Here is a 26847-nt window from a genome sequence, read left to right as displayed (position 1 = left end):
TTATTTTATTTTATGAATTAAGAAGCTGAGAGTGAGGGGGCTGGCTAAGTTCTCGAGCTCCGCTTCAGCAGCCCGGGGTTTCACTGGTTCGGATCCTGGGCGTGGACATGGCACTGCTTATCAGGCCATGCTGAGGCGGCGTCCCACATGACACAACTACAAGGACCCACAACTAAAATATGCAACTCTGTACTGGGGGGATTTTGGGAGAAAAAGCCGGGCGGGGGGGAGGGGGAAGAAGATTGGCAACAGTTGTTAGCTCAGGTGCCAATGTTTAAAAAAAACAGAAGCTGAGAGTGAGAAGATGTGGCATGGGCTGGAGGTTTGAGAAAAGAGAAGGCGTGGCAGAATCAGCTAAGAGAGTGCCAGAGTGAGTGGAAGAGGAAGCTGTGGTGGATTGTCAGGTAGACTAAAGACCCACATGAGGTTAGTGGTAATGAGTTTAAAGTGAGTGAGACCAGTTCGCTCTCTCTTGTCTTTTTACCTAGTCAGTTCAACTGCACGGATGCAGGTACTGAGATTTGACACAGTTTGGGGTTTTGCCAAGGAAGTACAAGTACATAATCCCTTATGTGCAATTCTGAAATTAAAAAAGTTCTGAAAACTCATAGTTTTTTATTTGTTTGTTTTGGCAAGTTTGGGAAACCACTGTGGTGGCAACATCTGATCTGAATGGTCATGAAGCTGTATAAACCTATAATAAGGCTTCATTTATCCCACTTAGTGTGAGTATTCATGCATTTTATTGCAGAAATATCGATGTATTTGACTTTGGGGTGCTGCCCCTGAATCCTCTGGGGCATTTATGGTATATACACTGTCGCCTCCCTAAAATCCTAAAGATACCGAATTCCAGGTTACATCAATCCCCAAGTGCCGTTAGAAGAAACATTGCCAAAGAATGCCAGAAATAGTCAGATTGAGTTGGTGTGCCAAAGGATATATAATCCCTCTCCCTAACCTTTATTATAGATAGAAAAAAAAAGATACAGACCAGGACATCTGTCTGGTGACCAAGGGGCAGAATACTGGAAATGGGGACTATTGGAAATTCTAAACAATAGCACTATCTGTACATTGTTACTTTTGGTATGTTACTTTTTAGGAAGAATGTCTTAATGCAGTCACTTAGTCCTTGTAAAATTCTTTTTATTTGAAAGAAAAAGGAAAAGCAATATGGCAAAAGAAGTTCTTTAGCATTCGAATTGCCTAATTCTTACTCTGTCTTCACACATCAAGGCCTAATACTGATAGATTTACTTACACTTCTAGTTAATAATTAGACATTGGGAGACACCATATATCATACCTAATGGAATATATGGGGTCTGGTGAGAAAGTTTTCTGTTTTGACTAATAAATTTTAACTCAAATGGCCAAGCCTAGTGAAATATTAGGGCCTTTGAAATATTTTAGAACTTGTGCTGAGAAAACAGTGTTACTTTATTCAGTGAATGAATTTATCATCCCTTCCAAATCACAGGCCTTAGCTGTAGCTCTGGTGTGGAGGCAAGATGCAACACTGAATCAGAAAGTGGAAAAACCAATCAAATCCTTAAAGACCAGGGGCAGTGAGGCAGAGTTAGGCTGACTTTGTCAGTGGTAGCCTCTAGCTATACATTTTCTTATTTTAGTAACCAAAGGGTTATTTGTAACTTGAGTGTTAAGCTGTGCTTGGATTTTATTCGCACATCCTAATTTCCCTCTGTTCTTCCCTATATTATTATTCATGTCAATATTGTACTTGCCAGTGCCAACGTTGGATGCTTTTCATCTTTGATCACAAGATCTAGAAGACTGCTTGCTACTTAACTCTTTCACTTCAGAAATATTATTGAGTAATCACTGTGTGCAAGGCACATGCAGAGTCCTGTGGGGGTGAGAATTTGAGTCAGACTGTGCCCTGCCCTCAAGAAACTTACAGCCCAGCAAAGGAGATGACATAAGCATAAACAACCAGAATGCTTGGTGAGGGGGTGTTAACGAATTCAGAAGAGGGAGAAATTAATAACAGTTTGGGGAATTAGGGAAGGCTGCAGGGAGGTGGAGCTGACCTTCGACCTAGGTTTTCAAAGAAGGAGAGATGGGAATTTAGATAGGGTGAGATTCAGGGAGAGGGCTTCCAGGGAGAGGGCTGTGTGATCAGAGGACCGTGGGGGTGGTTGCAGGTCATGGGATGGGAATAGCAGTTAGCTGTTCAAATAGAGTAAATGATAAAGGAAAGGATCACTTTTGCTCCAATTTATCATAATCTAGTTTAGAGAAGTCCTGAAAATAGCATACTTTGCAAGTATTGACTTACCATTTTTGTGAATTTTCTATGCTTTTTACATTTTCTTCCTTCCATTGTGCTTTTCCTTTGTTTCATATATTGTTGGTTATCTACCAATAAGGTAGGTATTGGTTGAAAATCTGTAGAAAGGAAAATTAATTATTGCACTTGTTTGTTGTTAGCAGCTGTGGTGATTTAGCTACGGAAGGTGTTGAATTTTTTGTCCCAAATAGGGTTTTGGGATTATCTATGAGTATTATTATCTGATGTTGACAATATTTCTATTTATCACATACTTACATTTTGCTAAGTGCTTTACTTTTACCATCCTTTAAAATCTCAGATCAACTTTATGAGGTACAATTATTACCACTTTATAGATGAAAAAACTTACTTAGAGAGGTCAAATAACTTGTCCCAAATTACACAGCTACTAAGGGTCATTGCTGGAATTCAAAACTCAGAGATGTCAGACTCCAAAGGCATACTGATTCTGCAGATATTTGCAGTTATACTGAACCATGCAGCACACACATTCATGTAATTGAAGTTCATATCTGGAAGCATTAGATCTTAGAAAATGGGAGATGGAAACCTGTAGCTGGGATTTGACAAACCTATTTCATAGATAAAAGATATTTAAATAGAAAACACTATGTTGAAATTAATTCAGCTCTTTATTACAAAGATATCAAGACACCTTTCTTGCAGTAAAAGGACCAACTCAAAGATGCTACAGAAAGTGTCAGGGTATGCGAGGGTTAGAAGCAGCACAAACTTGGGGGCTTGGCCCCATGGCCGAGTGGTTAAGTTCCTGTGCTCTGCTTCGGCAGCCCAGGGTTTCACTGGTTCGAATCCTGGGCACGGACCTAGCACTGCTCATCGGGCCATGCTGAGGCGGTGTCCCGCATGCCACAACTAGAAGGACCCACAACTAAAAATATACAACTGTATACTGGGGGACTTTGGGGAGAAGAAGGAAAAATTTTTAAAAATTTAAAAAAGAAGAAGCACCAAAGATCTATTCCCTCTCTTTTTCTGAGAAGAACCAACTTTTTTCCTTTGGGAAATGAGACCCCAGAGGGAGGATATATCTACATCATTTTAACAGTAAAAGAATGAGAAGTATTTTAAGATCTTTTCATTCATTTGGATTAAATAATTTTTCATTCTTGTTTTTTTAATTCAGGTACTCTTGGGATGGTTAAAAAAAAAGGGAGGTAATTCTCACCCACTTAAAACAAACCACTTGGTTCTCTAGGCCATATGTAGTATGTGAGACGTGTGAGAAGAAGAATATTGTTTGGGGAAGAGGAATTGCTAATGATGGTAATGACAAAAACAAGGAGGTTCCTCAATTGCTTAGGTAGATGGTGGTAGTCTAGATTAGAGTCAGGGTATTATATAGTGTGATTCCTTTTGTTTAAAAACAATGAAAAGGAGTACGTGTATGATAAAGTAAACAAAAATTTGGTATTCACTCCCAGAAACAATTTTCTCCCCTCTATGAACATATTTATTGAGCTCCTTCAGTGGGCCAGTGCAAGGGGTAAAATGGTGAGGACAGTCAGATATACTCTCTACTCTCTATGAAGCATGCAGTTGGCTAGTGGAGGAAATAGAGATTAATCAAGTAATCCACTAATAAAATGTAAATTAAGTACAACAAAAACATAGTGTGTATGTGTGTGGAAGGGTGCAGTTAAGTAAGGTTTCCCAGTAAGAGATGATTAAGCTGAGATTTAACAAATGAGTAGAGAAGGAGAGGGGATGTTAGCAGGTAAATGGTTAGGGAAGCATGTTCCAGGCAGTGCATGTACAAAAAAAGGGCTCTGTGGCAGGAGTGAGCCTGGGAGCGTTTCAGGTACAGAAAGAACGCTGGTGGGACTGGAGCATGGAGGTAGAAGGTTAGGCTGGAGAGGTAGATAAGGGGCCAGACTGTGTTGGGCAATTAGGCTGCAATTAGAATTTTATCCTCTGGCATATTTGCTTTTTGAAAATGTTACTCTGACTATAATGAGGAAAGCAAAATGGAGGAGGGGAAGAAGAAATGTAAGGAAATCATTATACTAACTCCAGTGAGACTGTGTCTGTTTTTCTTCATTGTTTTCCCAGTGTACTCAAATGTTTATGGACTGAATGAAGATGATAATAGCCTATACTAGGGTATAGGCAGTGGAGATAAAGAAAAATGGACAGATTCATGGATTGGTAGATCACATATATATGACCTGGAGATAGATTAGATATTGAGTGTAAGGAAAAAGGAATTCCAGGGGTAGCTCTTAGGTTGTGGAAGCCATGAAAATAGGTTGAAACTCTTGGGGAAAGCTTATGGAGTGAGAAGAAAAGAAAGCTTGGCACTGAGTCTTGAGGAATGTTAGCAATTAATGTTTGGGTAGAGGAGCTGGCTGAATATGGAGTAAAACCAGGAGGGTGCCTCAAAGATGCCGAGAAAAGAGTGTTTTAGGAAGGTGAGAATGTCCAGTGTCACTTACTGCTTCAAGATACCCAGTAGGATGAGTCATGACAGATGTCCAGTAGACATGGAGGTCTTGAGACCTTGGCATGAGTTATTTCAGTAGAATAATGGAGGCAGAAATATTAGGTGGTATAGAGTTGGTTGAGGAGTGAGTGGGCAAGGTGGGAAAGAAACAGAGAAAAAATAGTTACCTATAGGGAGTGGGTCATTTTATGGCAATTTTATACTATAGGCATGTACAATAATTCCTTCCCAACTATTTGAAATTATATGTGGATTTATTTTTTGTATACTTTAAATATAGTATATAAAAATTGCAGGTGACTCCTTTGGGGGATCATTTAAAAGACTGAAAAGCTGAGAACAAAAAAAAAGGTGTTAAAGCAGGAAGTAGAGCAGAAATAGATATATTTTCACTAAGAATTCTTGTGGGAGCTAGAGAGGAAGGTGAAAGAAGAGTAAACCTAAGCCTTGTGTGTCTGCTTTTGTATCTCTCAGTGAGAGAGGGATGGAAACACCTGTAAGAGGGGTTGACTGCACTTGTTTCACCTGCTCTCTATGTACTGGGGAGGGAGTTTGAAAAATCCTGACTCAGCTAGGCTAAGTAAGTTAAATGGAGAGTTGCCCCAAGCTTTTTTCCATCTCAAGCATTTGTGGCTATGAATCATGGAAGCCTGAGTAGGAATCAATAACTGTGTGTCACAAATTCAGAAAGGCAAGGAATACATGACCATAAAACCAAATGCTTTAAAAATTACCTGGCTTTTTGACAAGGGTGCCAAAATAATTCTATGGTGAAAAGAATAGTCTTTCTGCAAATGGTACAATTAGATGTCTACATGCAAAAGAATGAAGTTGGACCCCTACCTCACACCATACACCAGAGTTAACTCAAAATGGATCGTGGATGTAAAGATAAGAGCTAAAACTATAAAACTCTTAGATGAAAACATAGGACTAAATCTTCATGACTGTGGGTTAGGCAATGGTTTCTTAGATATAATGCCAAAAGCACAAATGACAAAAGAAAAAAATGGACTACATCAAAATTAAAAACTTTCCTGCTGTAAATGATACCATCAAGAAAGTGAAAAGACAGCCCACAGAATGGGAGTTGATAAGGGACTGGTATCTAGAATATATAAAGAACTCTTACAACTCAATAATAAAAAGACCTACTTAAAGAATGGGCAAAGTATCTGAATAGACATTTCTCCAAAGAAGACATACAGATGGCCAGTAAACACAGGAAGATGCTCAACCTTATGAGTTATCAGGGAAATGCAAATCAAAACCACAATGAGATAATACTTTATACCCACTAAGATGGCTAGAGTCAAAAAGTCAAACAATAGCAAGTGCTGGCAAGGATGGAGAAAAATTGGACCTCTCAAACACTGCTGGTGGAAATGTAAAGTGGTGCAGCTACTTTTGGAAAACAGCCTGGCAGTTCCTCACACTGTTAAATGTAGAGTTACTACATGACCTAACAATTCTACCCCTAGGTATACAGCCAAGAGAGATGAAAGCAGGTCTCCACACAAACTTGCAATGAATGCCCATAGCAGCAGCATTCATAAAACCCACAAAGTACAAACAACTCAGATGTCCCTGAACAGATGAATGGATAAACAAAATGTAGTATTTCTGTAAAATGGAATATTATTCAGCCATAAAAAGGAATGAAGTAATGGCACATGCTATAACACAGATAAATCTTGAAACTATGTTAAGTGGAAGAAGCCAGTCATAAAAGACCATGTATTGTATGACCCCATTTATATGAAATGTGCAGAATGGGCATATCAGAAAGACAGAAAGATCAGTGGTTGCTTAGGGCTATGGGGGATGTGGCTGTAGTATACTGGGGATGACAGCTGATAGATATGGGATTTCTTTTAGGTGGGATGAAAATGTTCTAAAATTAAATGTGGTGATGATTTTGCAACTCTATGAATTAACTAAAATACACTGAATTATACATTTTCAATGGGTGAATTGTATGGTAAGTGAATTACACTATCTCAGTATAGCTGTTAACATTTACTTGGCATTATATGCAACAAATCAAAATAAATATCATTGGTATTATTTCTAGTGTGTTGCTATGTTTTATTTTAGGGAACAGAAAAATATTCATAAGGGCTTTAATCAATATATCCTTGATTCTCCTGCTCTTTTTTCCCCTGTAGGGCTTGTAAAATTTCTCAGTGTGAATTTGCACACTGGGAAGATTTTTCAGAAACATCTATACTCTGTCCTTTGGACATTGCTAAACAAATACTGACATTCTTTTTGGGTTCTCCATTACCTAAGAAACCTTAAAATACTATGGTGCGGAGAAGTTTATAAGTGCTTGCATATTTGTATGTTTATATGTTTATACTAATCTTGATTTGTCAATTTCAGTCATTTATGAAATCATCTCTTGACTTCCCATTATGGGAACAAGGCCCTGATGCTTCTATACCCCCTCCCCCCACATTTCAGTTCTTTGTTCTCCTGGTGTACTTTCTGTCACAGTTTTGTGGAAACAAGTCAGTGTTTACAATATTATGACTAAATAAATGTTGTTCACAAGTAATGTGCTTAGCTTACATTTCCTTACAAATTTGTTTTTCCCTCGAGTTAATGCCTGTTTTTAAAAGATTTGCAAAATGACAGCCCACCAACTGGGAGAAAATATTTGCAAATCATATATCCAATAAGGGGTTTAATAGTCATAATATATAAAGAACTCATACAACTCAGCAACAAAAAAATGAACAACCTGATAAAAAAAATTGGCACAGGATATGAACAGACATTTTTCCAAAGAAGATTTACAGGTGGTCAACAAGCACATAAAAAAATGTTCAGTATCACTGATTATTAGGGAAAAGCAAATCAAAACTACAATGAGATATCACCTTACCTCCGTCAAAATGGCTGTTATTAAAAAGACAGGAAGTAAGTGTTGGAAAGGATGTGGAGAAAAGGGAACCCTCGTGCACTGCTGGTTGGAATGCAAACTGGTGCGACCACTATGGAAAACAGTATGGAGATTGCTCAAAAAATTAAAAATAGACATACCATATGATCCAGCTATTTACTTCTGGACATTTATCCAAAGAACATGAAAATGCTAATTCAAAAAGATATATGCACCCCTGTGTTCATCACAACGTTATTCACAATAGCCAAGACTTGGAAGCAACCTAAATGCCCATCAATGAATGGATAAAGAAAATGTGGTGTGTGTATATATATATATGTATACACATACATACATACATACATACATACATACATACAATGGAATACTACTCAGCCATAAAAAGATGAAATATGCCATTTGTGACAACATGGATGGACCTTGAGGGTATTATGCTAATCAAAATAAATCAGACAGAGAAAGACAATTACCATATGATTTCACTCATATGTGGAAGATAAACAAACAGATACAGAGAACAGATTGGTGGTTACGAGAGGGGAAGGAGTAAAGGGGCATGTTTGTATGGTGACTGATGAAAACTAGACTTTTGGTGGTGAACATGATGCAGTCTATAGGGAAGTTTAAAGATGATGTACATGTGAAATTTATATAAGGCTACAAATCAATGTGACCTCAATTAAAAAAATTTTTAGTTTTCTATGTATCTTTTGCTAATTTTTCCCCACATACACCAAATGCCTTGAATATGTAAAATAACCTGTTATTTTCCTCCTCCCTCTGCCTTTTTCCCAAGAGACCTCACTCCTGGAGCTCCCTAGATTCAGTTGCTTTCTAGAACGGCTGCTCTCCAGGACTCTGCTGTCAGTCTTGTGACTTGCCTTTGCCTTTTCCCTGATTTAGACCTGTTTTCTGCCATCTCATGTCTGTCTGTTTCTTGCTGTGCTCTCTTTTCACTGAAGCACATCTTCCTGTGAAAGAGTGTGTGGAAAGTAAATTGTTGAGTCCTTGCATGTGTGAAAATGTCTTTATATAAGTCTCATACTTGGTTAATACTTTGGCTGTATATGGAATTTGAGGTTGAAAATCATTTTCCTCAGAATTTTGAAGTCATTGCTCTGCTCTCCTCCGATATCTGCTATTGCTATTGAGATGTCTAATCCCATTTAGGTTTTCATTCCTTAATATGTCGGGTGACTGTATAATTTATTGTCGAAACTGGGACACGAGGTGCTAGTCTGAAAGAATACTAGGACAGCAGGCATAAACCAGGACTCTCTGGGGTAAACTAGGATATGTGGTCACCCTCTTTATGTGTGACCTAGTTTTTCTCTAGCCCTTTAGGATCTTCTCTTTACTTCTGGCGTTCTACATTTCATGATGATTGTCTTGGGAAAGGTCTTTTTTCATTCATTGTACTAGATCTTTGTAGGCTCATTCCTGTCCTTCGATTTGGGAAAATTTTCATTATTTCTTTAATAATGTTCTCCCAGACTTTGTTAGTCAAATGTTTGACATTCTGGATTGTCCTCTAAATTTTTTTCTTCTCTCATAAATAAGTAAAGATTTGCTATCTTTTTGCCTTTTTGTTTCATATCTGAAAGATTTTCGTACATTTATCTTGTAGTTCTTCTGTTGAAATTTGTGTTTTTGTGTTTTGTGTTTAATTTCTTGTTTTACTCTTTTCTCATAACATCCTGTTCGTGTGGAAGCGTGTCTGCTTTCACTTCTCTATGGGTGTCCATCATAGATTTTTTTCTTTCTCCGCCTTGCTGTCTTGAGTCCTCTTTTTTCTAGTTGTTTTGGCCTGTGTCTGAGGCCTTCCTCAGATGCTGGTGATCCCTAACTGTCTCTTCCTATTTAAGAGTAAGGCATTCAAAAGTAGCTTGGAAACCTGAGCAGAGCTTTTTGGCTCCTTTAACTATAGCTATGCTGTGAGCTAACCTCTTGGTTGGGAATATTCTGAAATGTCAGAACTTGGAAATCTTGTTTTTTCGGGGGAGGGAGGATCGACTATGCAGTTTCCCCAGAAAAGAATCGTCTGCTCTCCTGCCTTGGGAATTTTAAATCTGGGTGCCAGCGTTCTGTATGCAGTAGGCCCCCCCCATCCGCGTTTTGCTTTCTATGGGGTCAGTCACCCGCAGTCACCAACGGTCCAGAAGCGGGTGATCCTCCTCCTGAGATATCACCAGGAGATCAGTGGTAACCTAAGGCTACGTCACAGTGCCTGCGTCCTTCACCTCACTGCGTCTCTTCACAGACGCATTTTATCATCTCACATCATCACAAGAAAAGGAGTACAGTACAGTACAGTAAAAGATTTGGAGAGAGACCACATTCACATAACTTTTATTACAGTATATTGTTATAATCTTCTAGTTATTAGTTATTGTTAATCTCTTCCTGTACCTAATTTATAAATTAAACTTTATCATAGGTATATATGTATACGAAAAAACATGGTGAATAGAGTTGGTACTATGCACAGTTTCAGGCATCCACTGGGGGTCCTGGACTGTGTCCCCCACGGATAAGGAGGGACTACTGTGCAGGATGGGGGAAGGAGGCAGAAAGTCCCAGAGATTGGCATAGTGTCTTTCCCCTGTACCTCATCCAGCCTCTGCCTCATATCCCTGAGTCTGGAGCTTCTGTGGCTCAATTTTTCCAGAGAATAAAACTTCTCTTCCGGTGAGAGGAGGTGGTGCAGGGGGTTAGTCACTTGGCTGTGGGATAATGGAGAAGGCCCGGTGATTCCTCCCCCTCCCCCTTCTCCACCTTTCCTGGTAACTGCGCTCTAGGAGCTCATCCTCACAGGGATTCTGTGGGCCTAATTAGCTCCACCCTCCCCTCTGTTCCCTCTGGGCACTTGGGTGATAACTTCCTTTTACTCCTCCATCTCCTGTCTTTGAAAAATTTATGAAAATCTGCTCTCATTAGCTCTCCCTTTCTCTTCTTTCTTGTGGGTTAATACATTTATTTTATTCCTCTACTGTCTTTTAGAGGGTTGAGAAGGGAGAAGAGAGAAACTAATGTGTTCAATCTGCCATTTTTAACTGATTCTGGCATGCATTTTTCTAGGCAATGTATTTATAAATGCTGATTACATACTGAATAGTACTGTCAGTGCTATTCCTCATCTATGTTGTTATGGGTTAAATAGGTTTTTGTGGGCTGACCTGAAAACCTAACTACATCTATATATGATTTTCCCCTAGAACTAGAGAAATAGTCAAGCCTTTCTGAATTAACTCTTTCTCTGGAGGAATTATAACTGACTAGAACAAAAATATTTCATACATCTCTCCATTTCCGAGTCACATGGAAAATTACAAAATTGTATCATTGTTGAAATAGAAAACTCCAATAACTAACAGAAACCTAATTTTTTTTTCTTTTTAAAGATTGGCACCTGAGCTAAGAACTGTTGCCAATCTTCTTTTTTTTTTTTTTCTGCTTTTTTTCCCCGAATCCCCCCGGTGCATAGTTGTATATTTTAAGTTGTGGGTCCTTCTAGTTGTGGCATGTGGGATGCCACCTCAACGTGGCCTGATGAGCGGTGCCATGTCCACACCCAGGATCCGAACCGGCGAAACCCTGGGCCACCGCAGCAGAGCGCATGAACTTAACCACTGGCCGGCTCCTTAAGTTCTTGAGCAACATCCCTAAAGCTTCATTTTCCAGCAGCTTTTTTGGAAGCAGTTTTCTGAATTAAATTTAAACCCAGTGATAGTGATACCTGTGGGAAATAGCAGTAGCCATGGGACTAGTTTTACTTGTATTTTCTTGCTACATTCTCATTCTTCCTTTGTACACAACAAAATCTTCTGAAACATTGGACTGAATAAACTAGATTTGGCCAGATAGACTCATAAAACCATCTTCCTACTCATGAATGTATAAGAATAGCTGTGCGAGGCACTTGGGTACTGGAAATGCAACCCAGAACACAGAGAGTACACAGAGCACTTGCAGGTGAATGCCGGACCAACTTGGTGTCTGAACACAGAGACCCCTGCAAGTGGGAGATCCGCTGTAGTTGTGCAGCCCCAGGTTCCAGCCCTTGGGAAGGGCGTTTGGGCTTTGTTCCAGAGCATCGCCCCTCTTGTGCTGGGGCAGCCTTCCGTGAGCACTTGCTCCCAGTGCTCCCAGTCCAGGGATCAGAGATGATTAGGACAACAGGAGCGGTTGTTGTAAAATCTCTTATGTGGCTGGGACGAGGTAAGGACAATAAGATGTAGCCATTCCATTATTTTCTTCCTTTTTATTATTTTCTTTCTCTTCGTTTTCTTCTTCCTCTTTTTCTTTATTTTTTATTCGTTTCTTATTAACCTCTCTCTCTTCTACCTCCCAACCTTTCTTTTGACAGAATATTGACTAGGAACCAGAGCCCATTTTTGCTTAGCCTTAAGGGCAGCTGTTTACAGAGTGGCAGTGTTACACAGGTTTACTGTGTCGTATGTCTGTGTAACACTGGATTTGGATCTTGTATTTAGCTGCCAGAAGTGACTGTGATGAAGTAGGAGAGATAAACTGATAGATTGGCTGCCAGAAAGATGTTGGGAATCAATCAGATAAACAGGGTAGAGAAATAGCTTGCTGTTTTCTAGTGATAATAAACCAGTGCCCTCTGGTCCCCACATTTTTAAACGTAATTGCTGTAGTAATGTCCCAAATAAGCAAATGAAAAAACATCACAGGAGGTTTTTTAATTGCGATTGAGACACCCTTTTCCCTTTTGCAATAAAGATTCATCTTATATGGAAATGAATATTTTTATAAATTTGTTTTACTTCTTCTAGAGCCTTCTTACATAAACAAATGGAAATGAGAGAGTGAACTGCTTTCATAGGAATTCATTCCTCCTTTTCTATCCTCTCACAGACTTCAGCTGTTTACCTTGGTGAGATAATTATATTGCTACCATGCCTTTCCTACAAAAGAATTACTTATTTCTGTGAAGAAACAACTTTTAAAGTCAAACCTGTATTATTGACAGAAGATTAGCAGGAACTAGTTTATTTTAGTGTCTTCTCTTAGATTTCTCTCAGAAGATTTTTGGAATTTTAATCTGCTGCTATTTCCCTGCATAGAGCGCTTGCACAGGAGAGATGATATCTAGTTTTAGTGTTGTAATTTAAAATTCTCCTCCTTTAATGTTTAACTTTTAAATCCATTGCGTCTCTTCACCTAGGACTTGAAGATCCAATGCAAATTCTTAAGTCTGTGTGAATGATATAGATTTAGACTCCGATTGCATGCAGTGGACTACCCAGGGTTAAGAGGAGAGTGGGAGAGTAATTTAGAGTTCCCATGGAGTTAATTGTATAGGATGAGAAACTGGTTCTCTGTGTTGTATTTGCAGTACACACATATGACTTCTTTTAGGTTCCCTCTCAGAATAGTTGTCACTGTGAATGTGTTGGTGTCATATATGGTTAAATCACTTAATAGTAAGCAGGGTAGAGTACCAGCCATGGAAAGCAAGAGGATGAAGTCCGCACTTTTAATTATATATAATAAAGGCTTTTGCCTGGGGAAGACCTTCCTGACTGCTAGAGGTTATAGGTCAGAAGTTAACCATGTACCATTATCCTATTGGTGAGAAGCTGATGCATTTTCCTTTTTGCCACGTAGCCCTTCCTCCCTGACCTTTTAAAGATTCTCCATTGATATCGATGAGGTGGACAAAACTAATCATAAAAACAGTGAAGGGAATGTTGCACACTCATTGACCCATTTGAAATGAACTGCAGCACAATAAGTCTTCCAAATGGACTTCTGTTCTCAGCTGTTGCCATAGCCCCCTTTTTAAAGATACATAAATATGAAAGGGTTAACGGGAATTCAGTCATGCTCTTGCCACTGACTTGTCCCTTATTGATTGTAGTTTTAGAGCTGTCACTATGCCATTCAGAATTCCTACTGTGCCCTTTTAAAGTCAGGTGGTGCTGGGAGATGATAAATAAATCAATGGATTTCCTTTTGCCTCTAGCTCCTTCGAGAACTCATAGAACGGAAGACCAGCTCCTTGGATCCCAATGATCAGGTGGCCATGGGAAGGTAATTTAGATATGGCTTTCTGTTCATGCAAGCAGCCTATGTAATAGTTTCTCCCTTTGAGTCCCCTTCATTCTGTCTCCAAGGCAGAGATTGGCTCTATTATTATAAAAGTTAAGCAAGATAATAAAAGTTAGAAAGACAACGTGATGGAAATCCTATTTGTTTACCTTATAAGCCTTAAGTGCAGTTTGAATAAGAGATTATAAAACACCTATCGGTGTTTGTTTTACAAAGTCCTTCTTATGCTCTTTGCTCTCTGGTTTGGATTGTGATTGTATTTGTATCCATGTCTGACCAGAGGATAAAAAGCACCCACCCAAATGTGTGCTCTCAGCTGTCAGAACGTGGCACTGTGCACAACAGGTTCCCTGCTCGTAGTTGAATCTGCTTTGTTAGAGTCTGCCCTAATTTAGACCTCCACCCCTTCGGTAAAAGCTTCAGCACAATTAGAAATGGAACATGGCAGCATTACCCAGATGTCAGGGTAGAATGTAAAGTAGTGAAGGAAGGCTCTTGTGTGTATGCGTCATCCTGTGGTTGGAAAATAAAAAGGGCATTTAGAGTGCTACCTAATGAATAGTGTACATTTAAATAGCCATGAGCCATAATTTGCAAAAGCATGAAAGGAAACAAAAGCTGCACGTGCTAGAATGGAATCTGGGCAGAGAGCGTTTTGAGAACGCAATGAAAAATTTATATTGATGAAATAATTTTATTTGAGTAAAACGATGTTTGAATTTTAGGATAGGATGTTGTTGATATTTTGTATATCTCTGGAATGCTATAGAGAGCTGTTAACTATAAATTTAATGTGATAGAGCAAATTGCATTTAAGTGGTGATTATATTGTACATTTATCTGACTTTACAATAAAATAGATTATGGTAATTAAGATTATATTAAGATTACAGTAATTGGATTTCCCTAGATTTTTCTTTTCTGATGTTGAGTTTTCGTTGTATAAATCAGGTAAGATGACTAGCTGCTGCTGTTTCTCCTTCTTTCTTTCACATTTGTTCATATGAGCAATTTATGAAGATTTTCTGAGCTCAGTATCCTTTATTTGAAAAATTAATTCCTTTTAATCTAAAATGACTGCAGAATATATGAATCTTGTTTGGATCCTGATTCAAACAAACCAACTGTAAAATTGAGACAATCTGGGGAGTTTGAAAACTGAATTTTCGATAGTACAGAATTATTGTCAACTTTTTTTGGGTGTGACGGTGGTGTTGAGATTATGTTGGGGGGGAAGAGCCCTTACCTTTTAGCAACATATTCTGAAATATTATAGGTGAAATGAAAATTAAATAAATAAAATGACCGTAAAAGTAGTATTAGTAAAGGATAGTCATTAAAACTTAGCAAAAATTGGAAAGCCCAAGAAAAAGCAGTTGGGTATTAACAAAGGGAAAATTAGATTTAAAGGGTTCACATGTTCCAACCAAACAGCAGTGGCAATGTTAGTAAGAGAACACGCTGCACAGCTCAAACATGAAGAGCAAACCGAATCAGCTCTCCGCAGTTTGATGGGTTCTCCTGCAGGCTGGTAGATTTAGTGCTTGTCACAGCAGCCCCAAATCTAAGGAGCATTGTTAACCAAATTTGCTGTAGAATTTCCCAGCTGCAGTTTGTTTTTTTGCCATTGCACAAATCCTCTTCAATTGATTAGTCGCTTTGGCCCCAGACTATTTTGAGGAACTTGATAGAGGTTGATGATTTCTTTCTGCAGGGTTGTTAGTGAGAAAAATTCCAATTTGTCAATACGTATAACTATTTCTCTTAGTGATGATGCATAACATGTTTGTGAATTTCCCAGGCAGTGGCTTGCAATCCAGAAGTTACGAAGCAAAATCCACAAGAAAGTAGATAGGAAAGCCAGCAAAGGAAGGAAACTTCGGTGAGTTATTTTTAGAAAAAATGTTAACATGGTATGTTGTATCCCTTCTCTTGCCGTTTGGCTATTATGTCACTTTTCTGTTTCTTCTAATGTCTGTTTTTAAGGATCAGAAAAATAACTAAAACAATATTTGAGGCTTTTTTGAGACTCAGTTTTTCTTACCCTAAAATGGAGATAGAGTTTCCTTTACTTTTTGTTCTCCTGTTGTGAATGGATGGGTTAAATAATATTTGCATTTTCCTGAAAGAGAAATAATAGGAAAATAAGACACGATAGTTCCAATTGTCTTAGTTTTAAAAAGTGATTTCTGTAGAACAATATAAAAATTTTATTTTGGAGTCTTATTTAGAATAGGATTATATTGGTCCATTTTCACAATGCCATACGTGTACACACAGTATGCTAAAAGGATATAAATGAGGGATTCCAGAGAAGGTTAACAATGTGCTTAAGTGAGATGAGAAATATAATTTTTATGAGAAAACAGAATTTTCTGACTGTAGGAAACCCCTCAACCCTGTGAGCTCTTTAAGGAGGCTTATAAGTATGCAGACAAAAGAAGGAACAAGAGTAGGACGTGACATTGCGATGCTTTTGGACTTAGATTCCTTGTGACTATATATATATATTACATAATATTCACATAATGCCTCAGTGTCAAAGAAACAACTTGTAATTCAGGTGCACATTGAAAAAAGTCTTAAACTCATTGCGTTCAGACGGTTTTAGGCAGATAGCTAATCCTACATCCTTATTAGAGCCTGCCTGTCATTAAATTCCCTTTAGACAAATGTGGATCTATCTCATTTTTAAATATCTTCAGAGAAGCAGATTTCACAACTACTTTAATTAACCTGTTTTAGTATTTAACAAAACTCATCAGGAAATGCTTACCTTTTTTTAACTTTGCAGAAGTGCAAAGTAGCTTTCATCATCTTTTGATTCGAAGTCACTTCTCTTAAATCTCAGCTTAAATTGTCATAATTTAACTTTTTTCATATGTTGAAATCTCCAAATCTTCATACTTCTCCAGGTTCGTTTTCAGTGTAATGGTTGAGAGCAAGGACTCAAGAGGCTGGCCCTGTGGCCGAGTGGTTAAGTTTGCACGCTCCGCTTTGGCAGCCCAGGGTTTTGCGGGTTTGGATCCTGGGTGCGGACATGGCACCACTCATCAGGCCACGCCGAGGCGGTGTCCCACATGCCACAACTAGAAGGACCCACAACTAATATATACAACTATGTACCGGGGGGCTTTGGGGAGAAGAAAAAAAAAAGATTGGCAACAGTTGCTAGCTCAGGTGCCAATCTAAAAGAAAAGGAAAAAAAAGCAAGGACTCAAGAGCCTGACTGCCTGAGTTTGAATCCCAGCTTTGACATTGACTGGTAGTTACTTTAGGCAAGACCCTTAAACTCTGTGCTAGTTTCTTCATCTGTTAAATGGGAGTGGTGATAGTACCAGACTAGTAGGCTTGCTGTGAGGATTAAGTGAGTAAGTATATATGCAGCTCTTAGAACAGTGCCAGCTACACAGTCAGCACTATAGAATTATTTGTTGCCATTATTACCATCATTATTATTGCTATTATTATTCCAACACTGGGTCAGTCTCCTGGCCTAGTGCTCATTTACTTGCTCACTCACATACATGCCTCTTTTCAACCTGTCTCTTCTGCACCCCTCACCTTTGTAAGGATTTAAAGAAGAGTGTTGCTAATAGGACCTTATAATTGGCCAGGCTGAATGAGTACCTTATTCTTTAATTTTTTTTTTTGTTTTTAAAGATTTTAGTTTTCGTTTTACTCCTAAAGCCCCCTGGTACTTAGTTGTGTATTTTTAGTTGTGGGTCCTTCTAGTTGTGTCATGTGGGATGCCGCCTCAGTGTGGCTCAATGAGCGGTGCCATGTCCGTGCCCAGGATTCGAACTGGTGAAACCCTGGGCCGCTGAAGCAGAGTGCGCAAACTTAACCACTCGGCCATGGGGCCGGCCCCAGTTTTGAGATCAAATTTTTCTCCAGTACTGTACTTTTAAATTAAAGCTTTATGAGGCTGTAAATATTCCCTCGAGGGAGGAGCCAGGATTTCAAATCAGGAGATGGGCTCTGTCTGGCTATACGATTTTTGACTGTTATTTTCTTTGCCTTACTTTTCTCCTTTACTGAGTGGAGATAATAATCCCTACTGTATAGATTTGGTTTGAAGACTAAAATAATGTGTAAATGTCTGGTACATAGTAAACATTCGAAACTGTTAGTTTCTTTGGTTTCTCTTGTGTTTATCTGTTGGTGTTGCTGTTGCAAATATATAGTCTTCAAAAGAACTGAGAGAGGAAGAAAATGCCTTTTCTACATTATTGTATTGTTACAAATTTTAGAACTGTTGGGGCAAGTAGCTATATTTGTATGCCCCTTGAGGGCAAGAACTGTGCGGCTTTATACTTTAAGGCAGTTCCAACCTTATTATCTACTGTGGTGCCTTGTAGACATTAGTCAGTCAGAATATGGTTTTGGATGATTATGACAGTAGAATTAACATGCACATCAGGTAATGAGAATGGCTATAGCTTTAAACATAACACAGATAAAGGAATCTGGATGAGTGTTGGAGAAGTGAGTACTTTTCTAGCATGGCAAGGAGAACGTGGGTCTGTTGTTTCCCAAATCAAAATAAATTTATCAGAGTTATTATTTATCAGGTTGAAATTAAAAGACAAGATTTTGTTTTAATAGTACCTTTCTCTTTTCTTTCTTTTCAACAAAGTCCTTTTTATTTATTTCACTAGAAATTATACCTTATTGATTAAATCACCAGGAATTTTCAGCATGAGATTTAACATCTTAATGACCGCCAAGGCCTGGGCTCTGGGGCTTGTCTGCCTCTCCCCATGCACAACAGGGATTACTGGAGACTTCCTTAACAGAGACCAGGTTAGGTGGTTGCAGGCTTCTTCCCAGTCATTGGACTGCTTTTCTTATATTAATTTATTAAACTAACCTCATGAAACTGTTCCTTAGAGGTTTGTGTCACTGAAATTATATAATTCTGTTTTTCTACCATTTTGATAGTGATTTAGATTCCCACAGCGCTACAAATCCAGAGGCATTTGAAATCTTATTCTGGCAACAGGCAAGTGGGAAACAGACATTCTATTTAAACAGGGGCTAAACAGTAAAATATGGGAAGTGGTTTACTAAAATATAAGAAGGCTTCTTTCTGAAGTTCTAGGAATAATATTAGGTGCTGCGTGATACCCATTCTGCCCTCAAGGCACATGTAGTATGGAGAGGATGGCGGACGATAAGCAGACAGTGATGCTGTGTGGGAAGTGCTGTGCTGGAGATCATCCTGGTGTCGGGTTACCTGACTGCTCAGAAAGTCTTTCTGTAAGATGCGACATCCATACTTCACACCGAGCAGACTAGAAAGAACTGAGTTGGTCCAGAGAAAGGCCAAAAAAGAATAATGTTTGCAAAAATGCAGACTTGAGAGTGTGCATGGTCATTCTGGGAACTGCAATTAATTTGTTTTGGGAGAGACTTAGAGTGGATATGGGGGAATGGCAGGAGATGGGGCTATATCAATAAGAGAGTGCTAGGTCATGGCTATACTAAGAATTTGGACTTTATTTGTAGACTGTAGCGAGTCATTGAAAAACAAGGAAGACTGAGGGACTGTCACAGATTGGAGGAGACTAAGGAGACATCACAGCTAGGTGCAATGTGGGGTCCTAGATCGGATCCTGGAAAGAAAAAGAACATTAGGGTAAAAATGGGTGAAAGTTGAATAAGGTCTATAGTTTAGTTAACAGTATTGTACCAATGTTAATTTTCTGATTTTGTAAATTACACTATGTTTATGTAAGTTGTTAACAGTAGTGGGAGCTGGGTGAGGGTATGTATGAACTCTCTGCACTAGTTTTGCAACTTTTCTATAGATCTAGACTCATTGCAAAATAAAAAGTAAAATAAAGGTAATAAATAAGGTCACGTGTTTGAATTGTTTGCGGTTTTGTTGTCCGTATTCTCCTGGCTCTCCTTGTGACTATGAATGTGTGCAATATGGTCAGGATCAGAGAGACCTTTCTTTATAGCAATAGTGATAACTAACTCACTGTCGGGCCCTCCTGAGCAGTTTACATGCAGAGGTAGGAAAAGCACAGTCCCTGATGCTAAGCTATCCAGGTTTGCAATCTGACTCTTCCAGTTACTGGCCTTTTGACCTGAGGCAAGTTACTTTACATCTCTGTGCTTCCATTTCCTCATCTGTGAAAAAGTACACTAATAAAAGTCACATCTCAGGATTGTCATGCAGATTAAATTAGCTAATTTATATAAAATGCTTAGAGAAGATAAGTAACTCATGCTGTGTTACAGAACTACTAAGTAGCAAACTGGGATTGGAGCCAATTGGTCTGATTCCAGAGCCCATGCTTCTAACCTGTGGCTGGTGAGTTGGTTCTCCGGGCAGGACCACCTGGCCTACGCAGGCACCAAAATGATGTCTTGGCTATATTAGAATTCTGCCCTTCAGACAACACCTTGACTGAAGGCCTAGGGATCAAACTTATGTACTCAATTGTGCTCCTTCATTTAAACAAGTGGTCCAGGCCGGATGAGAATATTATAAATAACTCCTTCAATTAGACCTCGGGGGAGTTGGTGGGGTGTGCCAGCTATCATCACTGATACCAGGTTCCACCAGTGAGCAAGTTTTGCTCTTGGTTTGTGATAGGGTTGGAGAGAAATTTCCAGAAATGTCATAGCAAAGATGAACACGTTACCTTGTGGAAACATTAGTTTACATGATAGCTGGTCAGTGGCATCAGCCTGGTCGGACTTGCTAGTTGGATGCTAGAAAATGATTTATATAAAAAGAAATATTTTGGTTTTTGGAAGTAATTATAACGATTGATTATTAGTATTTTACTCAGTATTATATATAAGTGGATCTACAATACGACTATGAAAAAAGAATAGAATATGACGTATGGTTCAGTGGAAAAAAGCATAATGCAGAATATTAAGTATATTATAATCTCATTTTTATATGAAAAATGTCTTGTTTATGTTTGTCTTCTATATGGAAAACGCTGCAGTCAAACTTAACAGTTTTAACTAACAGTGATTGTTGCTGGGAGAGCAGACTACGGGGGACTTGTCAGTTCTCTATACATTTCTGTATTTGGATTGTTTTTACAAGAATTATATATTTTTATAAGTAGGAGATAGATGTTTAAAAAAAGTATGATGCACAGAGATTTTGTTTTTGCATCTTATAAAAAGTGAAGAATTGGAAGCAATATAAATGTTCAAAAATATGGAAATATATTATGGTACTTCCACTCCTGGAATTGTATATAGCTATTCAGATACAATGCTAAGTGAAAAAAAGAGGATATGAAATTGTGTGTGTGTGGGTGTGGGTGTGTGTGTATGTGTGTGTATGTATATATATATATATATATATATATATATATAAAACAGGATCACTATGTAAAACAAACATAACTAACCAAAATGTTAATAACAGTTGTCTGTAGGTGGAGGAACTATGCATTTTTGTGTGTGCTTAGTTGGTTTGTTTTCCACATTTTCTATAGTGAATTTATACTTTTTCTATTATTCTAGTAATGTGAAAAATGTCATCACTGTTATTCTTGTAAAATTCATTTGTTAAAAATAAGAATGAGAGGCTAGCCCAGTGGCATAGTGGCTAAGTCAGTGCTTTGGCGGCCTGGGGTTCACAGGTTCGGATCTTGTGTGCAGACCTACACACTGCTCATCAAACCATGCTGTGGCAGCATTCCACATACAAAATAGAGGAAGACTGGCACAAGATGTTAGCTCAGGGCCAATCTTCCTCACCAAAAAATTTTTTTTTAAAAAAAGAATGACATTTGGGAGGCTTAGTGGTGGGTAGTACAGCAGAGAATCAAATTATTTGATATGCATAAAAGTGTTTTTAAAACTAACATTATGCACATGAAAATATTTATCATATTTTTGTTTGTGGATAGTGTTTTGCTCAAGAAGAGTTTTTGTTTTTGTTTTTAAAGATTGGCACCTGAGCTAACACCTGTTGCCAATCTTTTTTGTGTGTGTGTGTGATTATAGTTGCATATTTTAGTTGTGGGTCCTTCTAGTTGTGACATGTGGGATGCCACTTCAACATGACCTGATGAGTGGTGCCATGTCTGCGCCCAGGATCCGAACTGGCAAAACCCCGGGCTGCCTGAAGCAGAGCACGTGAACGTAACCACTCGGCCATGGGGCCGGCCCAGAGGAGAGTTTTTTTGGTTAGAATTTTATAATATGCATATTGTCGTACAGCCTCTTCAATTATAATGAACAGAAAGGGATACCTTCTTTAAATTCTCTTTGGTATAATTTGGTCTGTATAAGGTCATACGTTTATTCAGCTCCTTTCACCAAAGGATCTCAAAACACTTCATAGAACAGTACCATTTTTTTCTATTGGTAGAATATGGAGGTGATTTCCATAACACCTTGACTGAACTAGGGCTCAAACTTGTATACTCAGTTGTGCTCCTTCATATGAAGATGGGGACATGAAAGAGTCACTGGGGCTAGTGAGTAAAGATGATGTGGAATTCTGGAAGCCTTTTCTGGCTCAGGGAAGCAGTGCTAGTGAGTGATAGTGGTGGCGAGGTTTCAAGTGTTAGACCACTGCCTGTGCTACTGCCGGTAGGTAGCTTTAGTGACACTAAAAAAGGATTAAGATGTATGGAGAGGAGGAAAATGGAGCAGTCAGGTCCTCACTGTCTTTTGCCTGGAGTAATGTTTAAGGGTGAGTGTCTTGCTCAAGGACACAAGTGTATCTACTCTTCTTTTGGGCTGTGAAACAAATGGATCTGTGTTGAACTGCTGTCATTTACCATGTGCTTTTATCCGACTTTTCTCCTGTAGCATTAAGGGAAAAGGGGGAAATATAGTTGTAAGTGGGTGTGTGTATGAATTATCCCCTATTCCACTCTGGAGCCAAATGTTCCTGTGATCAGTTCTGGACTTTGTTAGCTCCTAGAATGTGTTTCCTTTTCTAGGCTAATAGTTACTAATGTTGCTGTCTGTTTGTTTCCTGCTTTATTTAGGTTTCATGTCCTTAGCAAGCTACTGAGCTTCATGGCACCTATTGACCATACTACAATGAATGATGATGCCAGGTGAGTAATAGATTAATTATATATCTCAGATGGCTTCATGACAGCCTGATAGTGACCTGTTCTACAGCCTGTCGCCCTCTCCTTTTCTTCTTATCAGTTAACCATTCATCATTGGCATCATAGCTAGGGTCTTTGTCACGTCTTTTCACTCCAATAATTATTGTAAAACCAAAACAAAATTTCCATAAATTTCAGCGTGCCTCTTGTGGTTTTTTGTTTTCGCTGTTTTGTTTTGTTTTTAACTTTAGCCACCTGCCTAGGACATCTGAGCTCTTCTCTAAACAGATGGGTCAGGACACCACATGCACTTGTTTGGGAGTTATATGCATACGCTGTCCTTTTTAAAGTGGCTCTAGAGATTGCTCTAGAGATGTGCATTCGGTTGTGTGTGTTCAGGCAGCTGTTGAGGATTCTTTTTTGGAGTGTTTTTACAAAAGAAGTACATGCTCATTTTATCAAGCTGGAACAATATAGAAATGTGTACAAAAAAAGTACACTCATAGTATTACAATTCAGAGATAACCATTTTTTAAAGACTAATTCTTTCTATATTTATTAGTTGGCATTCTACAACGTAATATTTTTATAATATTACTTATTTAGCCTTATCCTTTCTTCATTTGTTCACCATTCATTTATGTTAGTATAGACTCGTGCTTTCCTATTTTATTCAATTAATCATAATCTGTTACTATCTTTATTTATTTTGATTTAAAATTGTCTCAGATTCATGGAAGTCCCTTCAAGCTTCAAGCTGGCTTGTGTCCTTTTGAGATGTCCTGATCATTCTTTGAGTCCTTCCTTACTTTCTGGCACAACAAGCTATTCTAGGCTCATCTTATACTTTCCCTGTTCCATCTCTGGAATCAATCAATCTTTCTGCAAAGAGCCCTGATTCTTTTTAGTGGATTCTGGTATTTAGAAACCAAGATCTGGGTGCTAGGGGTGCTCATTGTTACTGGGTGTCATTGTTTCTAGGCCCTCTCAGGGTACAGGGCTAGGAAATGTGTGTGTATACACATACACACACGTGCAGGAGATAACCACTGTTAACATTTCAGAATATTTCCATTCATTCTTTATAAGTCTCCTGTCAATATGTTCTTGTTTTTATTTTTTATATAATTAAAATTATATTCTACTATTGTGAATTTTTTCTTTAACTATTTTGTATACTGTGAGCAGTTTCCTATCATTAAAATTATTCAAAAATTTTAAATGACTATGTAATATTTTTATAATATTACTTATTTAGCCATTCACTAATTGTTTTAAATTGTCATTGTAAATAATGCTGCGGTAGATGTTTTTATTTATTTATTTATTTATTTATTTTTAAAGATTTTATTTTTTCCTTTTTCTCCCCAAAGCCCCCCGGTACATAGTTGTGTATTCTCCGTTGTGGGTTCTTCTAGCTGTGGCATGTGGGACACTGCCTCAGCGTGGTCTGATGAGCAGTGCCATGTCCGCGCCCAGGATTCGAACCAACGAAACACTGGGCCGCCTGCAGCAGAGCGCATGAACTTAACCACTCGGCCACGGGGCCAGCCGCGGTAGATGTTTTTAAACATACATCTTCGCCAAGTGAAATTACTGGTCATAAGGTCAGCGCGTGTGGGTTTTGCCAGTCTTATCCCTTAAGCGACATTTAACCTTCTTATTCGAGAGTATTTGGTTTGCTACTAAGCCCCATCAGACTCTTCCTCCCCACCCACTTACCCCCTCACTTGAAAAGCTTAGGTGAACAGAGTGATTATTAATTTTTTGTTTGCTTTTGTTCAGTGCTTTGTGTACAAAACAGCTTATGGATGGTTCTGAGTACATTTATACTCAGAACTTCGTGACCTCATATGCTCTCCTATGCTTTGCAAGTGAATGCCTCTGTCTGGCTGGGGTTTTTTCATTCATTTCCGGCTCTAGTCTGTTTTTAAAAATTACAAAGTGAAATGAGTACATCTTAGATTCTCTGTTAGGATGACATAAAAAAATTATTTCAACAAAAAAGGAAAACTAGAAGCTTAAAAACTAAAACAAACCCATTAAGGTAACATTATTATCCCAGGCATAAAGTGAAACTTAGTTTAAATATTAGTAACATCTTTTTTTTTTTGAGGAAGATTGGTCCTGATCTAACATCTCTGCTCATCTTTCTCTATTTTATATGTGAGACTCCTGCCACAGCGTGGCTTGATGACCAGTGTGTAGGTCTGCACCCAGGTTTCAAACTGGAGAACCCCAGGCTGCCCACCCAGAGCGTGTGAACTTATCCACTATGGCACAGGCCGGCCCCGGTAACATCTTTTGCATATAGAAGTCTGAATATTACTAGATCATTTGGAAATCAAGTTTTTGTCATTCTTAGTTGGAATTTTTCTTGAATCACCTAATACCCTAGGGGCACTTAATTTTTCAGAATTATATTTATTCACTCATAATTTTTGAGGGTCTACTTGCTAGACATAAAGATTATTTGAAAATGACTGTATTATTTAGGATTATGTTGGCCTTGGTCTGCAAGAAACGTAAATCCTGACTACAGAAGCATAAGCAAATGAGTTTTTTTTTTTTTGACAGAATAATCCTAGTGGCAGACAAGTATTGGCGATGGTTTTCCCTTCTCCTTGATATTAGGGCCAACATCTCTTGGTCTTTCCCCTGCAGTTCCTAGGTGACTGCTGCAGCTTCAGCCATTGAACACGCATTTTAGGCAACAAGGGGAGAGGAGTGGTGTCAGCCATGCCTATTTTCGTTCATCAGAAAAGTAAAAGCTTCCCAGAATCCCCTCCAACAAACTTCTTCTGTTTCATTGGCTGGAGCTGTGTTATGTTGGCCAGAGCTGTGTTACGTTGCCCCTTCAGGTAGAGTAGGCAGGGGAGAAGGCGCTGAGAGAAGTTTGTTGAGTAACATTGTAGTATTCAGTATTTGCGGGGTGGGGGGGGGGGGGGGGGAGGCTATCCTTTGTGGACTGATTATCAGAGTTGTTCTCCAGTTGGTTTAGCCACTTAACAAGGAATTTAATGAAAGCCTTGTAGCTGGAGAACTGAGCATGTGTTTTTATCTAAGTGCACTCCCTTCCCACTGTGTTCGTAAGGGTACACAGGCGCACATCCATGTTACTGCTCATGCTCTGTGGTCTGAAAAGGCCGGATTAACTGTGGGTGGAGTACCTGAGTATTAGCTCTTTCTGCTTCTAGTATCAAAACTTCCAGGGCCAGGAGGTATCGTTACTTTAACTTAAGAAGGAGGCAGTCGTAGCTTGGCCTGCTTTGTCACAACTGGAAATAATCTAGTACTGTTTTGAGGAAATAATCTGTACTATTTGTGTCCTACTTTCTACACCACAAAATATCATTGAGTAAGGGGAAACTTTCATAATTGTTAGAATGTCAATATCTGTGCATACTACTTTTCTTCAAGTGAATAGTTTTGGTTCTGCTAACTTACAGATATGTCATTCTCGGTGTGCATGTCTGAATAGAGAATTTTTTTATCACTTTGAGGTAGAGAAGGACTTTGTAAGCATGACACCAAGGCCAGAAGCATAAGGGAAAATATTAATAGATCTGACTACATAAAAGTCACATTGAAAAAGACATCAAAAACAAGATTATAAGTAAATGACAAACTGGAAAGAAAAAGTTCCATATATGACATATTACTTTACTATGTAATAATACAATGTAAAGAGTTTTTACAGATCTCTAAGAATATCCCATGGGGCTGGCTCAGTGGTGCAGCAGTTAAGTTCACACGTTCCACTTTGGCGGCCCGGGGTTTGCTAGTTTGGATCCCGGGTGTGGACATGGCACCACTTGGCAAGCCATGCTGTGGTAGGTGTCCCACATATAAAGTAGAGGAAGATGGGCCCGGATGTTAGCTCAAGGCCAGTCTTCCTCAGCAAAAAAAAGGAGGATTGGCAGCAGCAGTTAGCTCAGGGCTAATCTTCCTCCAAAAAAAAAGAATATCCCAATAAAAATAATGGGCAAAGCAAACTTAGAAATCGTAAAAGAAAAATCTCAAA

At 38.7% G+C, this 26847-nt stretch overlaps 1 protein-coding gene across 1 annotated transcript in view; it reads left to right on the top strand.

Annotated features, from left to right (window-relative positions):
- Positions 1–26847, top strand: part of AATF (apoptosis antagonizing transcription factor) — a 101055-nt gene that overhangs the window by 50892 nt on the left and 23316 nt on the right. Inside the window, exons 9-11 of the mRNA XM_046676483.1 lie at positions 13682–13749; positions 15569–15649; positions 22755–22826. Coding sequence (XP_046532439.1) covers positions 13682–13749; positions 15569–15649; positions 22755–22826 — 221 coding nt within the window. The remainder of the gene's footprint in view (positions 1–13681; positions 13750–15568; positions 15650–22754; positions 22827–26847) is intronic.

The sequence above is a fragment of the Equus quagga genome, chromosome 11 (genome assembly GCF_021613505.1).
Source record: "Equus quagga isolate Etosha38 chromosome 11, UCLA_HA_Equagga_1.0, whole genome shotgun sequence".
NCBI lineage: Eukaryota > Metazoa > Chordata > Mammalia > Perissodactyla > Equidae > Equus > Equus quagga.
The sequence above is the reverse complement of the archived record's forward strand: the minus strand, read 5'-3'. Positions and strand labels throughout refer to the sequence as shown.